We start from the raw sequence: 21053 nt of genomic DNA, 5'->3' as shown, positions 1-21053 counted from the left end.
CTTAACAGAGTTTATACTAAAGGGGATAATCCTGTAAATTAGTAATTCTTACTCATAAAAACTAGTCCCACTGAAAGCAATATGCAAACGTATAAAAGATACCATTCCTCTGGAATCAGAGGCCTGCAGCTGGCTGGCTGATTTGCTGCACCTAATAAAGTACTGGAACTTAATTCTCTGACCCTTATAAAAGAAGGCAGCAGGAAATGGAGAGGTGGGACTGCAGCACCCACCAGAAAGCTGAGGGGCTGGAACAGTGCTCCCAATGGACTGCTACTGGAGCTACTGTGGAGAGAAATTGCTCCAAATGGACAGAAGGAAGAGCAAGGAAACTTTACTTACTGAAGTTACTGGCAGGAAGGACTGGCATGAAGGGACTCCTCAGCCTGCACAGACTTTTGAGGGAAGAGTCTGCAAGGTTTTGCTTTTGTTTGTTAAGAAGGCTTAGATGAAATGACTAACTGTGCTAGAAACTGCTTCCCAGAATTCCCTGAGAGAGCTCAGACAGAATTAACCCAGGGAGTGAGTGACTCAGCAAGAACAATGCTGGTAGGAGGAGGGTGCTTTAAGACAGGCCCCAATCTGTTTACAAGTAGAGCCCAGACAGGGGCCTGCCCTGAACCCCTTCCATCAAGAAGGGCTATGGAGAAGATACTCCAAATAATGGTGAATCAACAGCATGCAGAGAATGAAAGGAAGTTCCCGACGGCACTTCTGGCCACCCAGTGATGCCTGCAGGAAGCCCAGCTGGCGGAGCATGAGTGGAACAGACTTATCAAAATCCAGAGGCTTATCAAAAGAAATTTCAGCCAGAGCCATTCCTTAAGGGAGCATGCCCCCAGGCAAGTAGCTCCACAGCTTTAGGACTCCGCTACCTGATGGCTAACCCCAGAGACAAAGACTGTGGCGGAGCTTATGGACAATACTGTCCTACAACAATACCTGAACATTCTCCCTATAGTGTTCAAAGCTGGGTTTGACCATTTTACCTGACATCCATTCAGAAGTCACTAGAGACAACTGAAAGGTTTTTGGAGGCCAAATTGCCTAGGAGTAGGAAAAACAGTCCCCCTGAGGGCTGGCCACTCTTTAGAACAGTTTCAAGGGACAATAACCTGCCAAACCACCGAGGGTCATAGTACTAGTCTGCCCTGAGCGAATGAAACTTTATGCTCATCACAGGCACACCAGGAATAGGGGCTCCAAAGTCCCAGACTTTCAAGGGACCACCACCACCCTCCCATGAAGGGCCCGATATGTTATTCTGGGCAACCTAGGCAGAGCCAACGGGAATTCCCTGTGATGGAACATGACTTTTTAGGATGCCTCTTTGGCTAAGCAGGTAAGACTCCAAACCAGCCATTAGGACTGACCCCAAGGCTTTTCATGGTCCCTATAACAATAGGGACAAACAGAGTGGAGGGATTTATAGACTTGTGGTGTGGACAAACTCTACTTCAAAGGGACTTAGTCTCACCCAAAGCCCTGGATCCAGAGAGATCCATCTGAATTTCCTGCATTCATGGAGAAATCTGTACATACCCAATGGCCTCATTTGTTTTGCAGTTAGCAGATCAGTCAGGGCACTTCCAGGTAGAGTGGTGATCACCTACCCTGGATAGTGATCCTGGGATGTGACTGGAAATGTCTTCTGACTCTCCTGGAAGGAGAATCAGTTCCCTCCAACTCAGACCCCCTACCTCAAGAAAAGACCCCTTCTGAGGATGCTAGGATCTATTGCCCATTGCTCAATCCAATCTTTTTCAAGTCTCGTGAAGGTCCCAGAGCTCACAAAGACATTCAGGGAAGTCTCAGGATCAAGCAGAAGCCTAAGCCTATCCTGGAGCTGACTCCATGGAGCTTGGAGAAGGACCTTCCCAAAGGGTAAACTCTGTGAAGGGAACATCCCAACAGTCTGTATGTTATCACTTACCCATGGACACTGCAGATACCCTTACCATCTTAGACTACAGTGTCTTGAGTGACACCTTTGATATTGTGGCAGCTCAGGATGATGACCAAACACTTCAGGAAGGTTTCAGCCAAGTCACTGCTGCCAACACGACAGTTACTTTTGAACACACATCTCACCAGTTTCCCTGCTTTGAATTATGGGATGAAATTCTGAACTGGGTAGAGAGACACCTATAAACTAAAGAACCCAGAAATCCACTCCTAATCCCCAAATCTGCCAAGCAGGAGTTCCTATGGCTAGTCCATACTCTTCCCATGGCTGGACATCTGGGTAAGGTGAAAACCCAAGAAAGATTGTTAGCTCAATTATTTTAACTGGAGATATGTAGAGAGGCAGCTGATTTCTGCTTGCCATGCCCTGATTACCAAAAGGAGCCCCAAAGGGTCAGGGCCAGGCCACTCTCATCCCCCTACCCTCATCACAACCCACTGTGAGCAGGTAGGGATTGATATAATAGGCCCTCTGTAAAAGAGTAATAGATATCACAAGTTCATTTTGGTTCTTGTGGACTATATCACTCAACATCCAGAGGCAATTCCCTTATGAAACACCTTTGCCTCCATCCTGGAGCGAGAGCTACACCAACTGGTTTCCTAAGCTGGGCTTCCATTGGAAGTAGTCACTGATCGAGTGACAAGTTTGGGCACTGTTGAAAGTGTGACTACTCCAGCAGTTTATCTTCCTCAGGCTGATGGTCAGGTGGAGAGGTTCAATAAGGTCCTCAAGAATACGTTAAACAAGACTGTGGGAACCAAGGCCAAACATTGGAACTAGCTGCTCCCCCTAATATTTGTTGTTTGCGATACAAGAAGTACCACAAACCTCCATGAGCTTCTTTCCTTTTGAGCTTCTTTAAGGGAGACAGCCTCAAGGAATGTTGAACTTAGTTAGGGAGTCTTAGGAAGCTCAACCTACCAGTGTCCTCCAATATGTCAGTTAAATGAGGGAAAGATAAGAACTCTTGTGCCTCTTTGCCCAAACTAACCTCTCTTAGGCCCAACAGACCTAGACACAGCAATATCATAAAGGGGCTAGAGCTAAGGAATTCCAACCGGGAGACCACGTGCCCCTGCTCCTTGCTAGCTGGGAATATGAGCTCTTGGCCAAAGGGCAGGACCCATATGAAGTACTCCATCAGGTGGGACCCGCAGATTATGAAATTTACAGCCCAGACCAGAAAAAACAAGGCATATTTATCATGTAAACCTGTTAAAACCCTAGAAGGTACAGGAAAGCCTTGTATCCACCTGGAGGAGGGAGAAGAGGATCTGGTGCCTCAGCCAAAATTAGGATAGAGGAAGTATCACTTGGGAAGGGACTGTCTAATGGGCAGAGAAGGCAAATAAACAACACCCTAAGATCTTAAAAGGAGGTGTTCTCCCTATTACTGGGACAAACCTCCATGGTGCCTCACTACATCCACATAGGGCTAGGGGCCAAGCCCATTCAGAAAACATATCAAATCCCAGAAGGTGAAAAACCCATTCATTCAGAAAGTACAGGAAATGTTAAGATTGGGAGTCATCAAGGACTCCTGTATCTCCTGGTGTACTTTGGTAGTTCTAGTACTAAAGCTGAATGGGACCATTCAGTTTGATATAGATTTCTATCAGAAAAATGCCATTTCTGAATTTGATACCTAGCCAATGCCCCGAGTCAATGATCTGCTAGATTGTCTCAGTGAAGCTTGTTTTATAACAACATTAGATCTAACAAAAGGGCTATTGGCACATTCCCCTTGCTCTCGATTCCCAAGGAAAACAACAAACAACCTTTTCTGCCCCAGTGGGCCTATTCCAATTTGTTACCATGCCCTTTAGGTTGCATGAGGCTCCATCTACTTGTCATAAGCTAATGGATCAGGTTTTATGGTCCCACCATCACTATGCCATGGCCTGCCTAGATGAGAGGCTGGTATACAGTTGGGACTGGCCCACCCACCTCCAGAACCTAGCAGCTGTCCTTCAGGCCCTACAGGAAGCCCATTTAATAGCAAACCCAAAGAACTGCAAAGTGGGGAAAGGAAAAAAATATTTTTTTCATCTAGTAGGGAACAAGAAGGTACGATGCCTAGTTGACAAAGTTGAGGCCCTAGCAAACACCCCCCAAGCAAAGAATCAAAAAGCAGGTCTGGGCCTTCCTAGACCTAACAGAGTATTATAGAAGATTTGTGCCCAACTTTGCCCTATTAACTGCATCTCTTACCAACTTGGTTTTAAAAAAGTCAGCCCCTGGACAAGTCACGGGGTCCCCCCAGCGTGATCAAGCATTTTGGAAAATTAGGCAGATTCTCTACAACAAGCCAGTGTTCCATAGCCCCGATTTCACTTGAGAATGCATCCTACAAACAGACGCCTTGCATTACACTGTAGGTGCAGTGCTACCCCAAAGTTTCCATGCAGAAGAGCACCCTGCCCTTTACATAAGTAGAAAACTCTTAGCCCAGGAAACCCAGTACTCTGTCCTTTGAGAAGGAATGCCTGGCCATACACTAGGCTGTAAAGGCACTGAGATGTTATCTGTTTGCAACACCCTTTCCATGTGGCATTAAGATGGCTCCAAATCATAAAGGACTCAAATGCCCATGTGACAAGTTGGTACTTAGACTTTCAACCCTTTCAATTTAGAATAGATATTGGCCTAGGAAGGACCATTGGAATACAGGCTTGCTTTCAAGAACTGAAGAACACAGTAGGCCCTGCGGTAAGTGCCATGACAGGCCCACTCAAGGCAGGTGGGTATGTGAAGGTATCAGGGATAGTATTCCTCTGGGGGCAGAGGCCTGCAGCTGGATGATTAGCCCCACTCTCTGCATCTGAGAAAGGTCTGGAACTTAGTTAGCTGACCCTTATAAAAGAGGGCAGCAGGAAATGGAGGCAGGGATTGCAATACCCTCAAGAAAGCTGAGACCAGGGACAGTGCTTCCAGTGGACTGCTACTGTAGCTACTGCAGATATGATTTGCTCCAAATGGGCAGAAGGGATACTATGTGGAGTCATTTATGGCTGAAGCTCTGAGCTTAGAGCAAGGAAACTTTGGTCACTGGAGTTACCGGTGCAAAGAACAGACTTGGGGAAGGGATGACTCAGCCTGCACAGACATTTGAGGGAAGAGTCTGCAAGGTTTTGTTTTTGTTTGCTAAGAAAGCTTAGATCAAACAACTAACCCTGCTGGAAACTGCTTCCATGAATTCCTTGAGAGTTTAGTTAGAATTAACCCAGGAAGTGAGTGACTCAGCAAGAGCCAAACTAGGTCTGGTAGGAGGGGGGCACTGTAAAACAGGCCTTAATCCTTTTATACAGTGGGCCTAGTTGTGGTGATTAAGTGTTACTTTTTTGTGACCTGATCCTGTAATTTTATACTGTTAAATATACTACATGTAGTCACTTAAACGCTGGTAAATTTTGCAGATTATATATATTTCTTCCTCTCCTAAGATCTGATCCAAAGCCCCAAGAAGTCAATGAGCAGATAGCTGTTGACTCCAGTGGGCTTTGTATCAGGCCCCTAAGTGGTAGGATTATTTTTAACCTTTTAAAGTTGCAGTGAAATGAAGTGTAACATCCTTCATTCAATTCAAGAGAAGACTAAGCAAACTATAAACAGCTAATTGTTTTCTGTTCTGCAAGAATTTAATGTGCAATCACGGACCTGCTGCTTTGCAGCCTATCAATCAACAGTGTCTGAATTTAAATAATAGAAAATAAAATTATGAAGTATTTTACCACCTACAGCTTGAAAACTCCAGAGGACAGGAATGCTCATCCATAGGAAAGTTATGAAGCTGAAGATAACATTCAGCATTAATTGTCAACCTAATTAGAAGAAAAAGTTTTATGAGTGAGGTTATGTTCAAGCACCTAGACCCTTTGTACTACATATTAGAGTATATGCAAGTCGTTTTGGCCAGTGAATGTGTATTAGGGATAGATAACTGACCATGTACAAAAAGTATTCAATATCATTTCTAAAGAATGGTATCCATCACCAAATAACAGGTTTCAGAGTAGCAGCCGTGTTAGTCTGTATTCACAAAAAGAAAAGGAGTACTTGTGGCACCTTAGAGACTAACCAATTTATTTGAGCATAAGCTTTCGTGAGCGCCAAATACTACTTGAAGACCCGTGTGTCTGGTCATGCTAGTTTGCATGACCAGTTATGCTACCCACAAGGTATATCAAGTATGCCATTCTATTTTTGTGTCCTTTCAGCTCTTCACTAGTATGAGCTGATTAAAATAGGAGGAGCAGTTCTCCCCTCACTAACCAAAGAGGAGGGGGAGTTGTAGAAAAGTGCCACTTACCCAAGACTGGGAGAGCTCTCCACCAGCATTAGCAGAGGAGCCGGAGCTGTGCTCCCTCCACTGCACGCTCTGGAAGTCTTAAACCACATGTTCTTTATGTGAAAGCCATTGATAGATGGTTATATATTAGACACCTAATAACCTACTCTAATGGCTTCTCTTAACGTGGGATTCAGAATCATTATGCCTGATGTCTAGATGTGCAAGAGTGGAATTGTGTACATAGGGCCCCATCCTGCAGATCTTACTCATGTAGATAGTTTCAATGAAGCTAGTGGTACTAACAGAAACATAGACTATCAGGGTGGGAAGGGACCTCAGGAGGTCATCTAGTCCAACCCCCTGCTCCAAGCAGGACCAATCCCCCATAGTTGCCCCAATCCCTAAATGGCCCCCTCAAGGATTGAACTCACAACCCTGGCTTTAGCAGGCCAATGCTCAAACCATTGAGCTATCCCTCCCCCCAATGTAATTAGGAAGATCAGGCTCTTAAAGAGAAGATGCCCAGGAGTAATATTGTCAAGAAGATAAGTGCCCTAAATAACTCCAGAAAATAAGAGTTAGGCTGCTGAGTCATTTAGGGGCTTTTGAAAATTATACCTCACATCTATGCAGAAAACTTTCAAAGGCACAAGTTAGGCACCCAGCTCCCATTAACTTCCACTGGGAATTAGGCACCTAACTGCTATTTGTGCAATTAAATCTCCCCTTCTTTTTTATAGGAGTCAAGTAAACTGATTTCTGAGAGTAATACCATGCTTAAAAATCCCTGTGTTTTTGGAGGAGTGCTGGGGGAGAAGCTGGCAAGCAAAATAGGACTATGAAGTAAGTTGCTATTTTATATACACACTTCTTTGGGGCCTTTCTGGAAATCTGATCTGACCAGTTGAGACAGATGGCTAGACTTCAGGATGCAAGAAGGAAAGGACTTCTACCATGCTGCAGAAAACATACTATATTTCAATTTGAAAGTTTTGTATCCACTGCGTGATGTGGTTTTTTTTTGTTTGTTTGTTTGCTTTTTTTTAAGTAGCCAACTACAGTACATGCATTTATTCCCTGTGTTTTCTTTTCTGTTATTTGTTCTTTTTGGATAGTTAACCAATAAAATCTGCTTTTATTTAAGACAACCCAAATTAGGTTTGGGATCACAGATGGGTGTCTTGAAGAGATCAGCTGACCAATTTCAGGGGAGGCAGAAAATCAGTCTGCCTATGAAGTTGAGGGTGAAGAAGTGCCAATCCTGCTCCATAAAGTGCCAAAAGGGAAGTGGTGAAGGCCAATAGGGGTAATTGTAGCCAAATGGCGTGATGTGTTGTCAGATCCTGTTGTTGCTCCATCATTCGCTATCATATGAACTTTGCTTTTCTCCATTTACTTCCACTTTAGGCCAAATTCAGGCCATCTTTTTCCCTGATACAAACGTGTACATTGGACAGCACTGGGTTTTGTTGAAGGTTGATTACAGTTCCTGTCTCATACTCTAGCTTGTTGACATCACTCTCATCCACTGCTCGTGGACAGCTTACATGAGTGCTCTTCCCTAGGCCTTCTAAAAGAATATTAACCAGAAACAGCAGCAGCAAACCTGGAACTGCAATTGGACAGGCAGCAAGCTGGCTGGAAGACAGTAGAAGAAATGGGTCTGAGCAGGTTTGGTGGTGGTGCTCAAAAAAGCTAACAAACATTTTAAACATTAGCAGATGAGCATAAAACTCTATACAGGAAATTCTGCAAAAGAGGATATACTCTTTAAAGAGGGCTCCACCAGAAGGCTCTATCAGAAAACTGCACTCTTCAAAATAAGACATTTAAAAAAATCAAGTTAACAGTGTCCTTTTAAATTATGTTAGATTATTTTTCCTTCTAAAGGATTATTACAGGATACTTTCCTATACGGGCAAACAACTATTTCCCATAATGGGCACTCCTACTCCATATATATAAATAAAGTATTTTTGACTAATATTTTAACTGAGTGCTTTCTTTTATTCAAATATAATTTTGTGCAAAATAGCTATAGGGGACAGTTAAGAGTTCAATTCAGTCCAGTGAGTCTGCTGTCCAGTGTACAGCTGGAATTGTGACACTTGAAGAGTTAAACACAAATTACGGTATTGGCTTGTCACATTACATTACTCTTATTTATCTTTACTGTCTTCTTGTACCTAAATAAAACAAATCTGCCCCCTGCTCCTATTTAATTTCTTGTTGAGCAGTACATTACAACAGCATATATTTTATGTTCCACTTGACTAAGCCACAACTTATTCATCTCCACGTTTGTTTCTGAGCCTCTGAACTTTGAAACCGAAAGGGACCTGGAAGTTACTTCTTACTATAATTTTTTCAAAGTCCCATTCACAATATTAGTAATGATAATTCATTTATTTCTGCCAGTTGCAATTGTTATTAAAGTTGTAAAATCAATAGGTTTAATTGTAATGGATTGCAGAATATAACAATGAGTGAAAATATTAATGAAGAGCGCCTTTGCATCCAGTTCATGAGCCCTTACCTCAGAGTATACAATACTCGTCCATCACTCCAGATTCGAAGCAAACGATTTGGAGTTGTGATCCAATGAGCATCAGATTTTCTTGAGTTCCGGAAGAAAGTGTCTGGAATCCAAATTTTTCCAACCATATTGCTATTAAGCATAAGCACTTTCATTGAGCTGTTAAACTTTAGGCGACTATCATACCAAGTCTGGGCAAAAATTATATCTATGGTGTATTCCTAGAAAAAGAGAAACCATATTTTTTTTTTATATTTACACACAAACAACCAAAGCCAATATGCCAAATATACTTTTTTAAAAGTTAAACTTAAGGTGAGCTCCTTCATTCTGCTATGGACTCCTTTGCACTGCTTGAGGAGTGTACAGCACTTCTAGCCTCTGATATAAAAGGAGTAACTGAGGAATGGGGGACATGACTGGAGCATCCCTAAATCAGTTGCCAGAACAGCCACTTGGGACCATAGGTACCTAAATGTGAGATAGAGCAGCCCCAAGGTTCACAATGCAAATAGAACTACTCTTTCACCAAGCATAACTTGGTTAGACCAGAGTTTGTAGGCCTGGTTGTTGTTGTTTTTTAAATTATCTTGACCATTTTGTGAAAAGTTTTCCCATGGGTAAAATGTGGTCATTTTTCAACATTTCCATGAATGTCTCATGACAAAAAATATGGAATTTGTCTACCAGTCAAGATAAACACATTTTGAAAAATTCATGAACATGCAGCAAAGGAAACCTCACCATTTGCCATGTAAATTTTGATCATGAACTGCATAAGGAGTCGGGAGGACAACTCCAGAAGTTCACAGTAGGAAGGAAACTTTGTTAAAGAAAACCACATATCCATTTTAGGCTGTAGGTAACATCTTATCTTGATGGAAAGCTAATTTCCCTAATAGATATTTTATGTCCAGAACAGAAGAATGGTAATAAGAAACTAGGATTCTCATTAGACAATTCAGTCTGCATCTACATATGACAGTAATAACTGTACAGCGTGGGAGGGGAGAAATTTTATGGCTGTGTTAGACTTGTTCTTCAGAAATCCCTCAGGGCTGCTCTGCACTTAAGACAAAGGAGCAACTTGACACCATCTCCTCTGAAGAGAGTTCTGTTACTGACATAGGGCCATATTAGGCCCTTGAGACCCAGGGGAAGGGACCATCCATGAATGGAAGTGTCTGCAACAATGTTTCTTTCTCCACAGAGACCTTGCACAGGCTTTCAGTGCATTCAGGATCTGCTCTGGGGAACAAGATGACTTGGAAGGCCAGGGTAGAGGTGTACCTTTCCACACAGCTCTCTATCCTTGTCCCAGGGACAGCTGTAGCCATGGGGAGTGTGACCGGAGGGGCTGACCCTGTGTAGGGGCACAGGGTCTTCATGCAGCTGGCTTTGGTCTCTTGTAGAGGTGCTAGTTTTGACACGGAGGGGAACAACACACCATTTCCTGGGGTGGGGGAATCACCACAGTTTTAACTTGGAGGGGCAATCTGCCCTATTATATAATATAAATTGTCTTGCATAGAATTCAATGCCATGAGAAAGGAAGGTATTATCTATTACAGTGGACTCCACATATGTGTAGTGCTCAATTATTTGACCTGGGTCACTCAAATACCGCCTCTAAATGTTGGTCTCTTCAGAAAACAAGATACAATGTCAGTCATATAAAAGTAAAACTGACTGCAGAGGTACTAATGTCTTTGTTTTCTAAGAAATTAATATACCCAAAATATGTTCAGTTCAATGTGTTTCCAGCAACATAAAAATCAGCCAGATTTTACAAAAAAGAAAGAAAGGAAAGAAGGAAGAAGGAAACAATACTTGTTAAATAAAAACCTTGGGCCAGATCTTCAGTGGGTGTAAACTAGCCATCGTTTCACTGAAGTCAATAGAGCCATTGCCAATTGACACCAGCTAGAGATCTGACCCCTCCTGTATCTAATAACATAAAACAAAAGATCAATAAGAGATGCTGCTGATTCACTGCCTCAGGAAAGTCACTGTCTTAGTTTTAGTTTCCCCCTCTGCAAAATGGGGATACTAATACTTGTTTCCCGGAAGGTTGTTAAGATTAAATTTAATGTTTGTGAAACACTCAGAGACAAAAGCAATGAGTGCCATAGAAAAGACTACAAGGAAATGAATGATTCAGTATTCAGTGCAGGTTTTGGATGGGGTACAGTAAATATGGCAGGGCTCACTAATTGAATGATGATGATAAAAATATGGAGCAGCTGTCTCATTCCCTGAGCACTGTCCATCCTGTGCATTGAATGAAGCAGGGGGACAGGTGGAAAAATAGTATGTGATCATATAATTAAAGATTGTATCAGAAAGCATGCAGGGAACAGAATTAACGTTGCATAGGCAGTCTTAATTCTGGCACTTCCTAATTTTCAAACGTTGCTTTTGCACCCTAGGGTGGAGGAAAAAGGCATATGATTGAATCATGACGTTTGGCACATATTGCTAATCCTACTCTTCAACTGCTGGCTGTTTTCATTTGTTTAGCTGCCTATATAAAAAAGAAAAAGGTCACACTTCATTGAGGGGAGAACTAGGGTTTGAAGGTCATTTTGATTAAGTATGTTGTGGCAGATATGGCAATTTTCTAAAAAAAACCCTTACTGAGTTAAATTTAAGTATCTTTGGAGTCCATTGTACCATATGCAAAGGTTATGTATGCCTGTGGACTGGGATTGTATGTAACCTCTCTGGGGTGAAGATGCTGTGCAAACAGTTGGAAGTGATATGAACTTCAAAAGACTGTGTTTAATAATGGCGCAATGGCTTTCTGAGCTGAGGCTGTTGTAATCACAGAAAAACTCCTTTGTGGAGTTTGCAGGACTGACTCTGACCAGAGCCCTTGTTGGAGTCTGGGTGTGATCTTTGGTAAGTTCAGTTGCATGTGTGTAGGTTCTTTTATTGTTTTTAATAGGATTTCTGTACAATGCTTTCACCTTAAGAATAAATTTGCTTGCTTATAAAGGACTTTGGGGCAACTTATAACTGCTGGCAATTATGCTGTTCATAGCCTTGAGGAGAAAGCAAAGTGCAGATGCTGGCTTGCTGTGGACATCACAACACAGTCAGGGAACTGTGCAGCCTGGAAAAAACCTTGTTGAGGAGGGAATGAAATGTGGGTCACTGCCCAAGAGAGGTGACTGCTGAGGAACCAGGAGCCTAGAGTCAGTGCTCCTGAGAGACCATGGAGGGGAATACAAGTGCAGTTGCCCTGAACTTTGATATATGTTTTCAGAAGTGCCTTGTTGTGGGAGAGATGACAAGGCAGGCAAACCAAGGAGAGGATTCCGGGCGAGTGGGATGAATGGAAGAAAACACGGAAAAGAGCCCAGGGGGAAAACAAAATATCAGCTGAATAATTGTAATATAACACACTTGGAACAAGTTAGCTCTATAATAGTTTAAAGATGTTACATAACTGATACAGGGCAAGATAGTGACTTGCCCTTTTATGTCATGAATGGGAAAAAGGGAATAGAAGGACAGACCCACTCCCTCACCCTGTGAAGGGTTCTATGGGTCTACATGTGTGGAGAATGCCCTGCCTCTACTTTCTTCCCTCCATCTTGCCCCATATGCCAACCTGCACAGCTGAGCTAGCATGAGGATGGCATAGCGGTAAAACTTACTGACCTTCTGAATCAAGGTGGGGGAGACCAGGGAAGGAATTATTATCATCTGTATCACTGTTCTTTTCCTGGGTTGCTCCTGGGTGGAGTAGCTATATGGCCCCTTACACGGGGTGAAACAAGTCTCAGTCATATCCACAATCTTGTCAGAAATTGCAAAGACTTTAAACACAATTACAATTTGAAGTGTCTCTGTTTTCTGAAAAATCACTCTGCCAATAAGGCACTGTGGAGCTTTGCTTATTGTCCTTGAATGATTTCCAGTTCAAAAATCATCAGTGTATAAGGAAAAAGGTGGGAGGGAGGAGACTGGGGGGCCTGTAACTGCTAATCATGCAGACTGACCTGGGATCAACTGGATCTAAGAGTCTAATTTATTTCCTGACAGCTACTATCACCAGCAGTTGTGGTTCCACAGGTCAAATTAGGCCATCGGTTATATTTGTGCAACCCCTTTGTCTTTAAATGTTGCCTTCAAAACAAAGCCTGACTCTCCATTTGCCTGTGCTTTGTGTAGTCAGCTACAGCAATTCAAAGTGGATGCAAAATGCTACCAAGTCAGAATGACAGGCAGCCTTTGGCACTAACTCTGCACTTGTGTAAATGATCACACAAAACACAGTGCAGTGGAGAACTTCCCCACCGCCCTCAAGTGACTTCAATGGGCTGCACAAGTTTAATTGAAACTGAGTAAGTAATTCTTTTGAAGACACATAAGAAAAGAACAGGCACCAGCTCCCTCTCCTAGAGCTACCTCTGCAGCATTAACAGGAGTAAAAAGTAGTCACTAGGTGAGTGAAGTCAACAGATGATGTTTTCAATATACAACAGGAGCAGATCAGGAGAGTGAGAAGGTGGCATTTTAAATATTCACTTTTCACAGTAGAACTGCAAACAAGAAATATGTCAAAGTAACATTACTGTCAAACCCACCAGAGCAGGAAAATTTCACACAGCCGCAGAACACTTACCACCCCAACAAATTTAGGTTAAAAAGGAAGAAAAACTACTAGAAGATTTTGAAGGAAAACAGGAATTCCAGCAAGGGAGCCAAGCCAGCTACTTATATTATCTTACATTTTAGCTCTGAATACGAGTTCTAGACATAGTCGTATATTTGCTAACACCTTGCTAACACCTTGCATGCAGCATTTATCACCGTTCAAATACAACTTAATGCATAAAATATAATACAACAAAATTAATAATCTGTTGCTGAATAGTTCACTGCTGTGCAACATTGGACCCAATTCTATGGATCCGTGAGAAAGGATGTCAGAGGGGGGCCCTTCACATGCAACTCACTCCCTTTCTCTGCCACCTCCAAAGCATTCTTATCTTTCCTCATCTGCATGGAAAGACTGCTATTCGTGAGGATCCATAATATATTCTCTGGCTGCATTACTTTCCTACAGAGCCCCTCTGCACAGCTGACTGACACTTTCAAGAGGTTTTTGGGTTCAACAGCCAGTACTGAAGGCTGTGCTAAAGAGAGGTAGGAAGAGAAAGACCAGAGAAAGATCCTGCCTCTGGTGTTGGCTTTATATCTGCACTGATCTTAGTGGATTCATGAATTCTAGAAGATGAAACCGCTACCGATTTCATTCCCTGTTTCCTGAAGGACCTGTAATTTCTCTACAAGAGGGAGAAGTGTGGCTCCTAAAATTTGATGAATAAGTGTGGCAGTTCCTACGATCTAAATCAGACCCAACATCCTTCTAGCCCAGTATCCTGTCTGCAGTGCTGGCCACAACCAGATGATTGAAGGTCATAGTGTGTGTAGAAACTAATAGTTTACTTCTATACCACCCAGCAGAACAGTATTTTAGATTTATAAAATGGTATACTCCTGTACTGCAGCATCTCTCTCCAGATGATTATTTAATCTCTCTTGTTTTGGTACAGAAAGTTACATTTAACAATTCTATCACTTCTTCCATTAGTTTTTTATCAAACCTTTTGCCTTTCAGTGCCACATTGTTAAAATAAAAATGGTTTACTGCTTTCTCTTTGAAATGAAACGAGTGATAAAATAGCCATGCAAACTAAAACCGATTTAATCTATGGCCACAGCAAAATGTTTGTTCATTCACACTTAGCCTCAAATTATACCTAGGGTTCAATGACCATGACATATGTTAGCCATTTGATTAGACACTGAACTCTTTAGAACTCTGCTCTCCCATAACTTGAATAAAGAGCTAGCCTGCCTAATTATTTAAAGCGTACCTCAATTTTTCTCCATCTCTTTTCAACTGTGGCACAAATATTATTCTCCAGCACTGTGACATAATTCAAAACGGAGAAAATAATGAATAGTGATGGATGACCATCAGACAGCCAGATTGTGAATGGTTGAGCAATTACTCAGCTGAGTAGTGCCAATGAAAAAAAGCAATCAATAATAAAAAGTAACTGCACTAAGAAAATCAGGAACAGTCACTACATGCTATTTAAATAAGACAACTCCTGAGATCTGTCACAATTTCAAACAGCAAATGAAAAAACATGCATAGTCAGCATTCAAGTACAGCTAGGCACTTGACTTTTTGTTGGAAGGCCTTGAGAAAAGGAAACAGACCATGCTCTCTGATGTTCTACGTGGATGTAACTAATTCTGCAAAAGTTATTGCACAGGTTGTAAACCAGCTGTTGCATCTGGAACAACAACATCGATTCTAAGGCCTAACTACAATCATTGTGATGGAAACCATGTGTCATTCCAGCATGCTGAGGAGTACAGTGACTTCAAAGAGTAAGTAAAATCCAACAAAAAAGGAAACTGTTTCTTAATGTTTTTCTAGTAGTCTCATAACTGATTTTCTATTCCACAATACAAGGGTGTATTAAAGAGTAATGTGCAGCAAAGTGGGTCTGACATGCTAGTGGCGATGTGCTAACTGGAGCGTATTTTATATGGAAAACAGGAAATTAAGAGTAAAAATGTCCTGATTCTTTATGGGACAAATACAAATGCAACCATATTTCCCTAAACCAAATGTCCAAGAAATAGCATAAGACTTGCTTCAGCCAAAGTCTGAGATGAAGATTCAGCAAAGGTCTGCAGTGCAGCTTGCTTCAAACAAGTTGCAGAGATGAAGAAGAAAACCCATTTGATTCATATCAGCTCAGTTCTGTCTAGAGGTCATTGCCCTCTTGGGTTGATTCTGGCTGAAGACTTAAACAGAAAGAAAGCGTTTTCAGCAAGAGATTTCCAGAAAAATAGAGGATTTTTTTTTATTCTTCTTCAGGAAAGTTAAAGAAAATATACTGGCATTCTGTCCTTATCAATAAGGAGAGATATTACTAAATTCCAGACACAGTTTGGTGTGGGGATAAAAGGGTTAGGCGATCAAGGCAGTCAAATACATAATAGTGAAAATATGATCTAAGAGGCAGGAATGCATGTAATAAAGCTGTCAGCATTAGCTGTTTTATCACCAGCATACTGTCCCTGAGCACTTATTTTCTCTCTCTCTCTCTCTCTCTCTCTCTCTCTCACACACACACACACACACACACACACACACACACACACACACACACACACACACACACACACACACACACACACACACACACACACACCCCTCTACCTGCATGTCAAACAAGGGCTTTTAAGCAAGATCTCCAGTATTAAAATATTGAGCAGACTTTCATTTATAGCTACTCTAACAAAAGTTCTAAAATGTAGCTGCTCTCTTTGGTAAGTTATTTTAAAGCCCCCTGTTTTTAAAACTATGGGAACTGTTTCAGGCTCAGCAATGGATTCATCAGCAACAGATACCCATGCCTGGGACTGAAGCTGAAATTAAATTATTTGTTTCAGCAAACACTTTTGGTTATTTCCTTAGGACCCTAAGGGCACATCTGGGAAGCCCAATGAGTTGCAATAGATTTTGACCTATAAATCTGACATTTTTGATATTGTGTTGATGGGGAGGAGAGGCAGCCGGGGCTTATAGGAACTTTATTGAACAGAACACAGTTTCATCAACGGCTGGAAACTTTAAACCAATCAGATCATTCCCATTAACAGATCTTACTATAGGCTGTCATGTGAACGTATGCCAGACTAATGGAAATAATACTGCAATGACATGTTTACAAGAGGTGTATAGAAAAAAGTATGTGTGACTCCCTAAATTGTAATAATACAGCAGATAAATTCATATTCTTTGTTGTTACATCTGGTGTACATACTAATCTGGGTCATTATGAATGTGAAAACCAGATAAGTGGTTGTATAAATAAATAATAAGAGTTATTTTGACTCTTCTGTATAATTAGAGACTACTAATAAATATCATGCCAGTTAATTATTTGTCTACCTGAAATATTTATTAGGGTACTTCCTGCAGTTATGGCACGTGAGAGTTTGGATTTTATTTATTTGTTTTAAAACACACAGGAGTTCCCTTGCTGAACCTCTGACTTCTTGAGTTACACCCACTATAATGTAACTAGAGAGACTCAAGCAGCCCAATCATCCATAATTGAGCAGAAGGCACAAAGATGTGGGTGCAAATTTTAAGGGAACAAATTGCACAAATTCAATTATGCTGTAAAATCTCAAAAATGCTTCAAAATTCATTCTGAACTAACTTCTATTAAAATGAGATTTGATCTATGATGTACAGAGATATTTATTGATACTTCAAAAAACTGAAACCTCAATAAATTATTTTATGCCAAACCAACAAAAAAGCAAAAAACCCAAAACTGTTTGAATTAAAATGTCACTGATGCACTTTCCACAGCATCTAAAACAAAACATGGTAATAAGAACGTGTAAGACTCAACCAAAAGTAATAAGCAAAGAAAAAGAAATCAAAATATAGTGTACTCACTGTAAGCATCTATGGTGCACAAATGCAACTACAATGAGAAATCACTACTTCTTGACCAGTGTAGTTTGTGTACATGATGGCATAAACACAGGCTTTCTTCTAAGGATCTCAAAGTGTATGTTAAATGTTAGTTAGGCAAGATGAACTGTAAAGTAACTATTGCATGATAATGTGAAAACTTAATAGAGAGAAATTAAGTTTGGTACAATGATTCTCACAGTTGAAACACAACATCACAAGGCAATATTTGCACAGGAAGGCTAGGGAGTAGTCATAATGGACAGGGGTATTTTTGATATATTACTGTCTAATTGACAATGTAGGGGATAGCTCAGAAAGTATTACAAATGGTACAAGAAATTAAAAATAGTGAGTCTGTCCTACAGATCACCAGAGAGAGGAGCTGATCTGAAATCACACAAAAAATTACCACAGTGCAGCCAAGTAGCCTGTCTGTGTGGGGAGTAAGTTGGATAGAAGAAGGAGAGAGGAGTGAAGGCTATGAAGAGGGCCATATGGTATTGTATAGCATTAGCAGAATTTGGTACTTATGCGCAACAGCAGTTATTAGAACATGGTTAAGAAAAGGCAGAAGGATGAGAATTGGAAACTCATCGTGTATCTGGGCCTAAGTTCTATGCTGCTAGAACCTGTGCCTCAGCAGAATTTACTGCTGTAACCAGGGCATTGGTCATTCAAAATGCTCTTAGCCATATCTTGTGTGGCTACTGTATGATGCCAAAGACTAGACAGAATTGTACCAGTACTGTACATGGAAAATATTTACTCAAGCACCTGGTGTCTGTAGATACTCACAGCCATAGGCACAAGAGAATGATTATCATGTCCACATCATTTAAAATTTGTGTAGAACTTTAGTAAATTAAATCCTGGAAGCCAACATCTACAAAATGGTGCAATCAAAGACAAATTCTACCAAATATCTCACATACACTTAAGCCTCTTTTTTCATGCAAGTATAAGTGTGTTCATCAGGTAGCACTGGGGGACGAAGGCTAAAATCAGAAAGGTAATTGGTTTCCTCTTCATAATATACATTCTTCTTTCAAACTAGTTCAGAAACAGAGGATCATGTGACATAACACTTCAGTGTTATATTCTGTTACAAAGAAGCTGTTTCTGACTATATTGTGTTGTACGAGCAGACTAAATAATAGAAGGACACCACAAGTTTCTAAAATAAGTTAATTATAAATATTGTCATGAATTATGCCTTCCAATTTTGGTGGTTTTACAATAATGTTTTTAAAATATTACAACCCCGCACCCCCGCCCTCCCCCTTTTGCTTTGCAGAGTAGACTAATTGCTTATACAGTGGAAACAATGAAACTGGTGATATACAAACTGTTGTCAAAATGTACAGACTAGAAAAGAGACAAAAGTTATTTTGGTTTAATCTCTTTAGGGTAGTAATATAATGTGTTACATGTAACAATACGTGTATATATGGAAGAGGTGCAATTTCTTCAATTGTGTGATCTTTACATCTGTGTACCACTAAGTTACAGAAGGTTTTGAAAAATTGTCCAATTTTATTGAATTCACATATTTTACACCACTGAGCACAACCGGCATGCTACATGCAGCTCAGCTTGGTGTATCTTGTGGTCAATGATCAGCCCATTTTCCTGGGCGCTAAATACCAAAAGCACTTTAATAGGCTTTAGAAGATAAGGTACTACCATCCTTTTTCAGCGGCTATAACAACATCTTATCAATTCAAATATGGATTGTACACTTCAAAGCTACAAAGTATTTTTTTTAGAAAGCATCCTCCAAACATCGCTCTAACTGCAGCATATTAGCCCCCAAACCTGGAGATTTACTGGCTGAAAAAGCTGTAGAATTTTGGGTGTTTAACTTGAAATAAGTAATTGAAAGAGAAATCTGCCTCCCTGGTAACTCCTTCCTAACAGAAGTGAAGTCTGCCACTCACTGCATAGCAGAGGCTGACAAAAAAGCCAACAGATGCCGTGAGAGTACAGAGTGGAGCCTTGTCTTCAACCCAGCACCTTAGAGTCTTCCTTCACATTGAAATCAACCTAGCCCAGGAGCAGAGATATCCTCTTCATCTAATCATGGCCTGGTGTATGGAGTGACAATGAATGAGATGTTTGAGTAAGGAGATGGAGAATGGAGAAACTAAGAGAGGAAAACTAAGCATTTTATTGGTTTTAGGAAGAAGGAAAGAGAGAAAAAGGGGCATGAAAGAAGAACAGTGGCAGATAAAGAGAGAGAAAAGGTAATAACAGCTAAAAAAAATCAAGATTGTTATATTTTGTTTTATTTACGCCAGATAAAACATTATGGGAGACATTACAGCAACTCAGATAAAGTTGTGTAAATATTCTTGCAATGTAATGTCCCTGGGTGGGTCATTGGCAGCGGGGATCAAACCTGTGACCTTTGGACCTGAAACAATGAGCCTCTGTTGTCTGCACTGAAAGAGCCACCTCTCTTAGGTAAAGTTATAGCAGGCTTATCAACCTCAGCCACCAATGGAGGGAGACAAAGCACCACAGAATAGATGTGGGTTACATACTTGTGAAACAGTGTTGCCCGCTGTCAGGTTGCTAACACAGTCCTCTGCATTTTCCCAGTTTTATACTTTTTATTATAACAACGTATGTTCCCCCCCCCTTTTTTTTTTTTTACAACTGCACATTTTTAGATGTATATTTCTCTATTTCACTGAGGATGTAAAAGTTTGATTGAATTATATATTTATGTAAAGTTATGCAAGAAACCCAAAAGACAAAGGCTTATGGATGATCAATAAACCAGGCCACATGAGAGAAAATAAAGCCAGTAATAAACTTCCACACTGTACTTATTTGCTCATATTTGAAGCTCTTAATGTAATTTTCAAAGTAATATATCTTTAGCACCCAATGTTCCACTTATGACTAAGTGATATGCAAAGAAAGTGAAATATTTTATTGAAAAAGATTCTTACCTGTAAAATATCACCAGTTTGGAAAATGAAAGGTTTTGAAATTAAATGACCTTTATTTGGCATAAGTATCTGAATTCTAGCAAAATCACCTTCCCTAATAAATGTGCAACACTTGATAGGAAAGAGAATTCTATGAATATTTACAGGAACTAATTGAATATGAAACACTGGTGTTAAGAACACGATGTGGAATTTGATGCCTTACGGATGTCTTTCTAAACTTCTGGTTACAGTTCTTCCATATCTGTGATATTTAGTTCTCTCTTGATTTTAAAAATGTATGGGGAACAAAAGGGCTTTGATTTTTTTTTGGTGGGGTGAGGGGTGGATTTGTCTGTCTCCAGCATCAGTAGTTTCTCCTTTCATAATAAGCTTTATTTTTTATGAAATGCATGATAACTGACTCAAAGCCATACACCATTAGTACATTTCAGAAACCAAAGAGGATGGTGATTTTAATGTATTTCATATAAATAAGTGAAGCTATAGTTGACATGGGCCAAATTGCAACACTCTCTCCACCTGTCTTTACACTGGTCAGCAGTTACTCACATGAACAGTTGCACTGACTTCAATGGGAGTACTCTAGTTAGTAACTGCTCAACAGTATGAGTAAGAAGATCACAGTCTGGGCCCAAAGTAGAAAAGGTACAACGTTAACACAGGCGATTTCTTCAGGGCCAGACTGTAATACTCTTACTCCACTAACTAGCACCTTGCTCCACTAAGTAGCCCTACTGACTGCAGTGGGACTGCTCGTGGTGTGA

The 21053-nt window shown here is 40.7% G+C and overlaps 1 protein-coding gene across 1 annotated transcript in view; it reads right to left on the bottom strand.

Moving 5' to 3' along the window:
- The window catches only part of GABRG1 (gamma-aminobutyric acid type A receptor subunit gamma1), an 81211-nt gene that overhangs the window by 13664 nt on the left and 46494 nt on the right, over nucleotides 1-21053 (bottom strand). The window contains exons 4-5 of the mRNA XM_073340106.1: nucleotides 8797-9017; nucleotides 5708-5790 (exon numbers count right to left, since the gene is read on the bottom strand). Coding sequence (XP_073196207.1) covers nucleotides 5708-5790; nucleotides 8797-9017 — 304 coding nt within the window. The remainder of the gene's footprint in view (nucleotides 1-5707; nucleotides 5791-8796; nucleotides 9018-21053) is intronic.

Source organism: Lepidochelys kempii, chromosome 4, assembly GCF_965140265.1.
Source record: "Lepidochelys kempii isolate rLepKem1 chromosome 4, rLepKem1.hap2, whole genome shotgun sequence".
NCBI lineage: Eukaryota > Metazoa > Chordata > Testudines > Cheloniidae > Lepidochelys > Lepidochelys kempii.
Note: the sequence above shows the minus strand (reverse complement) of the source record. Positions and strands in the feature narration are given on the sequence as shown.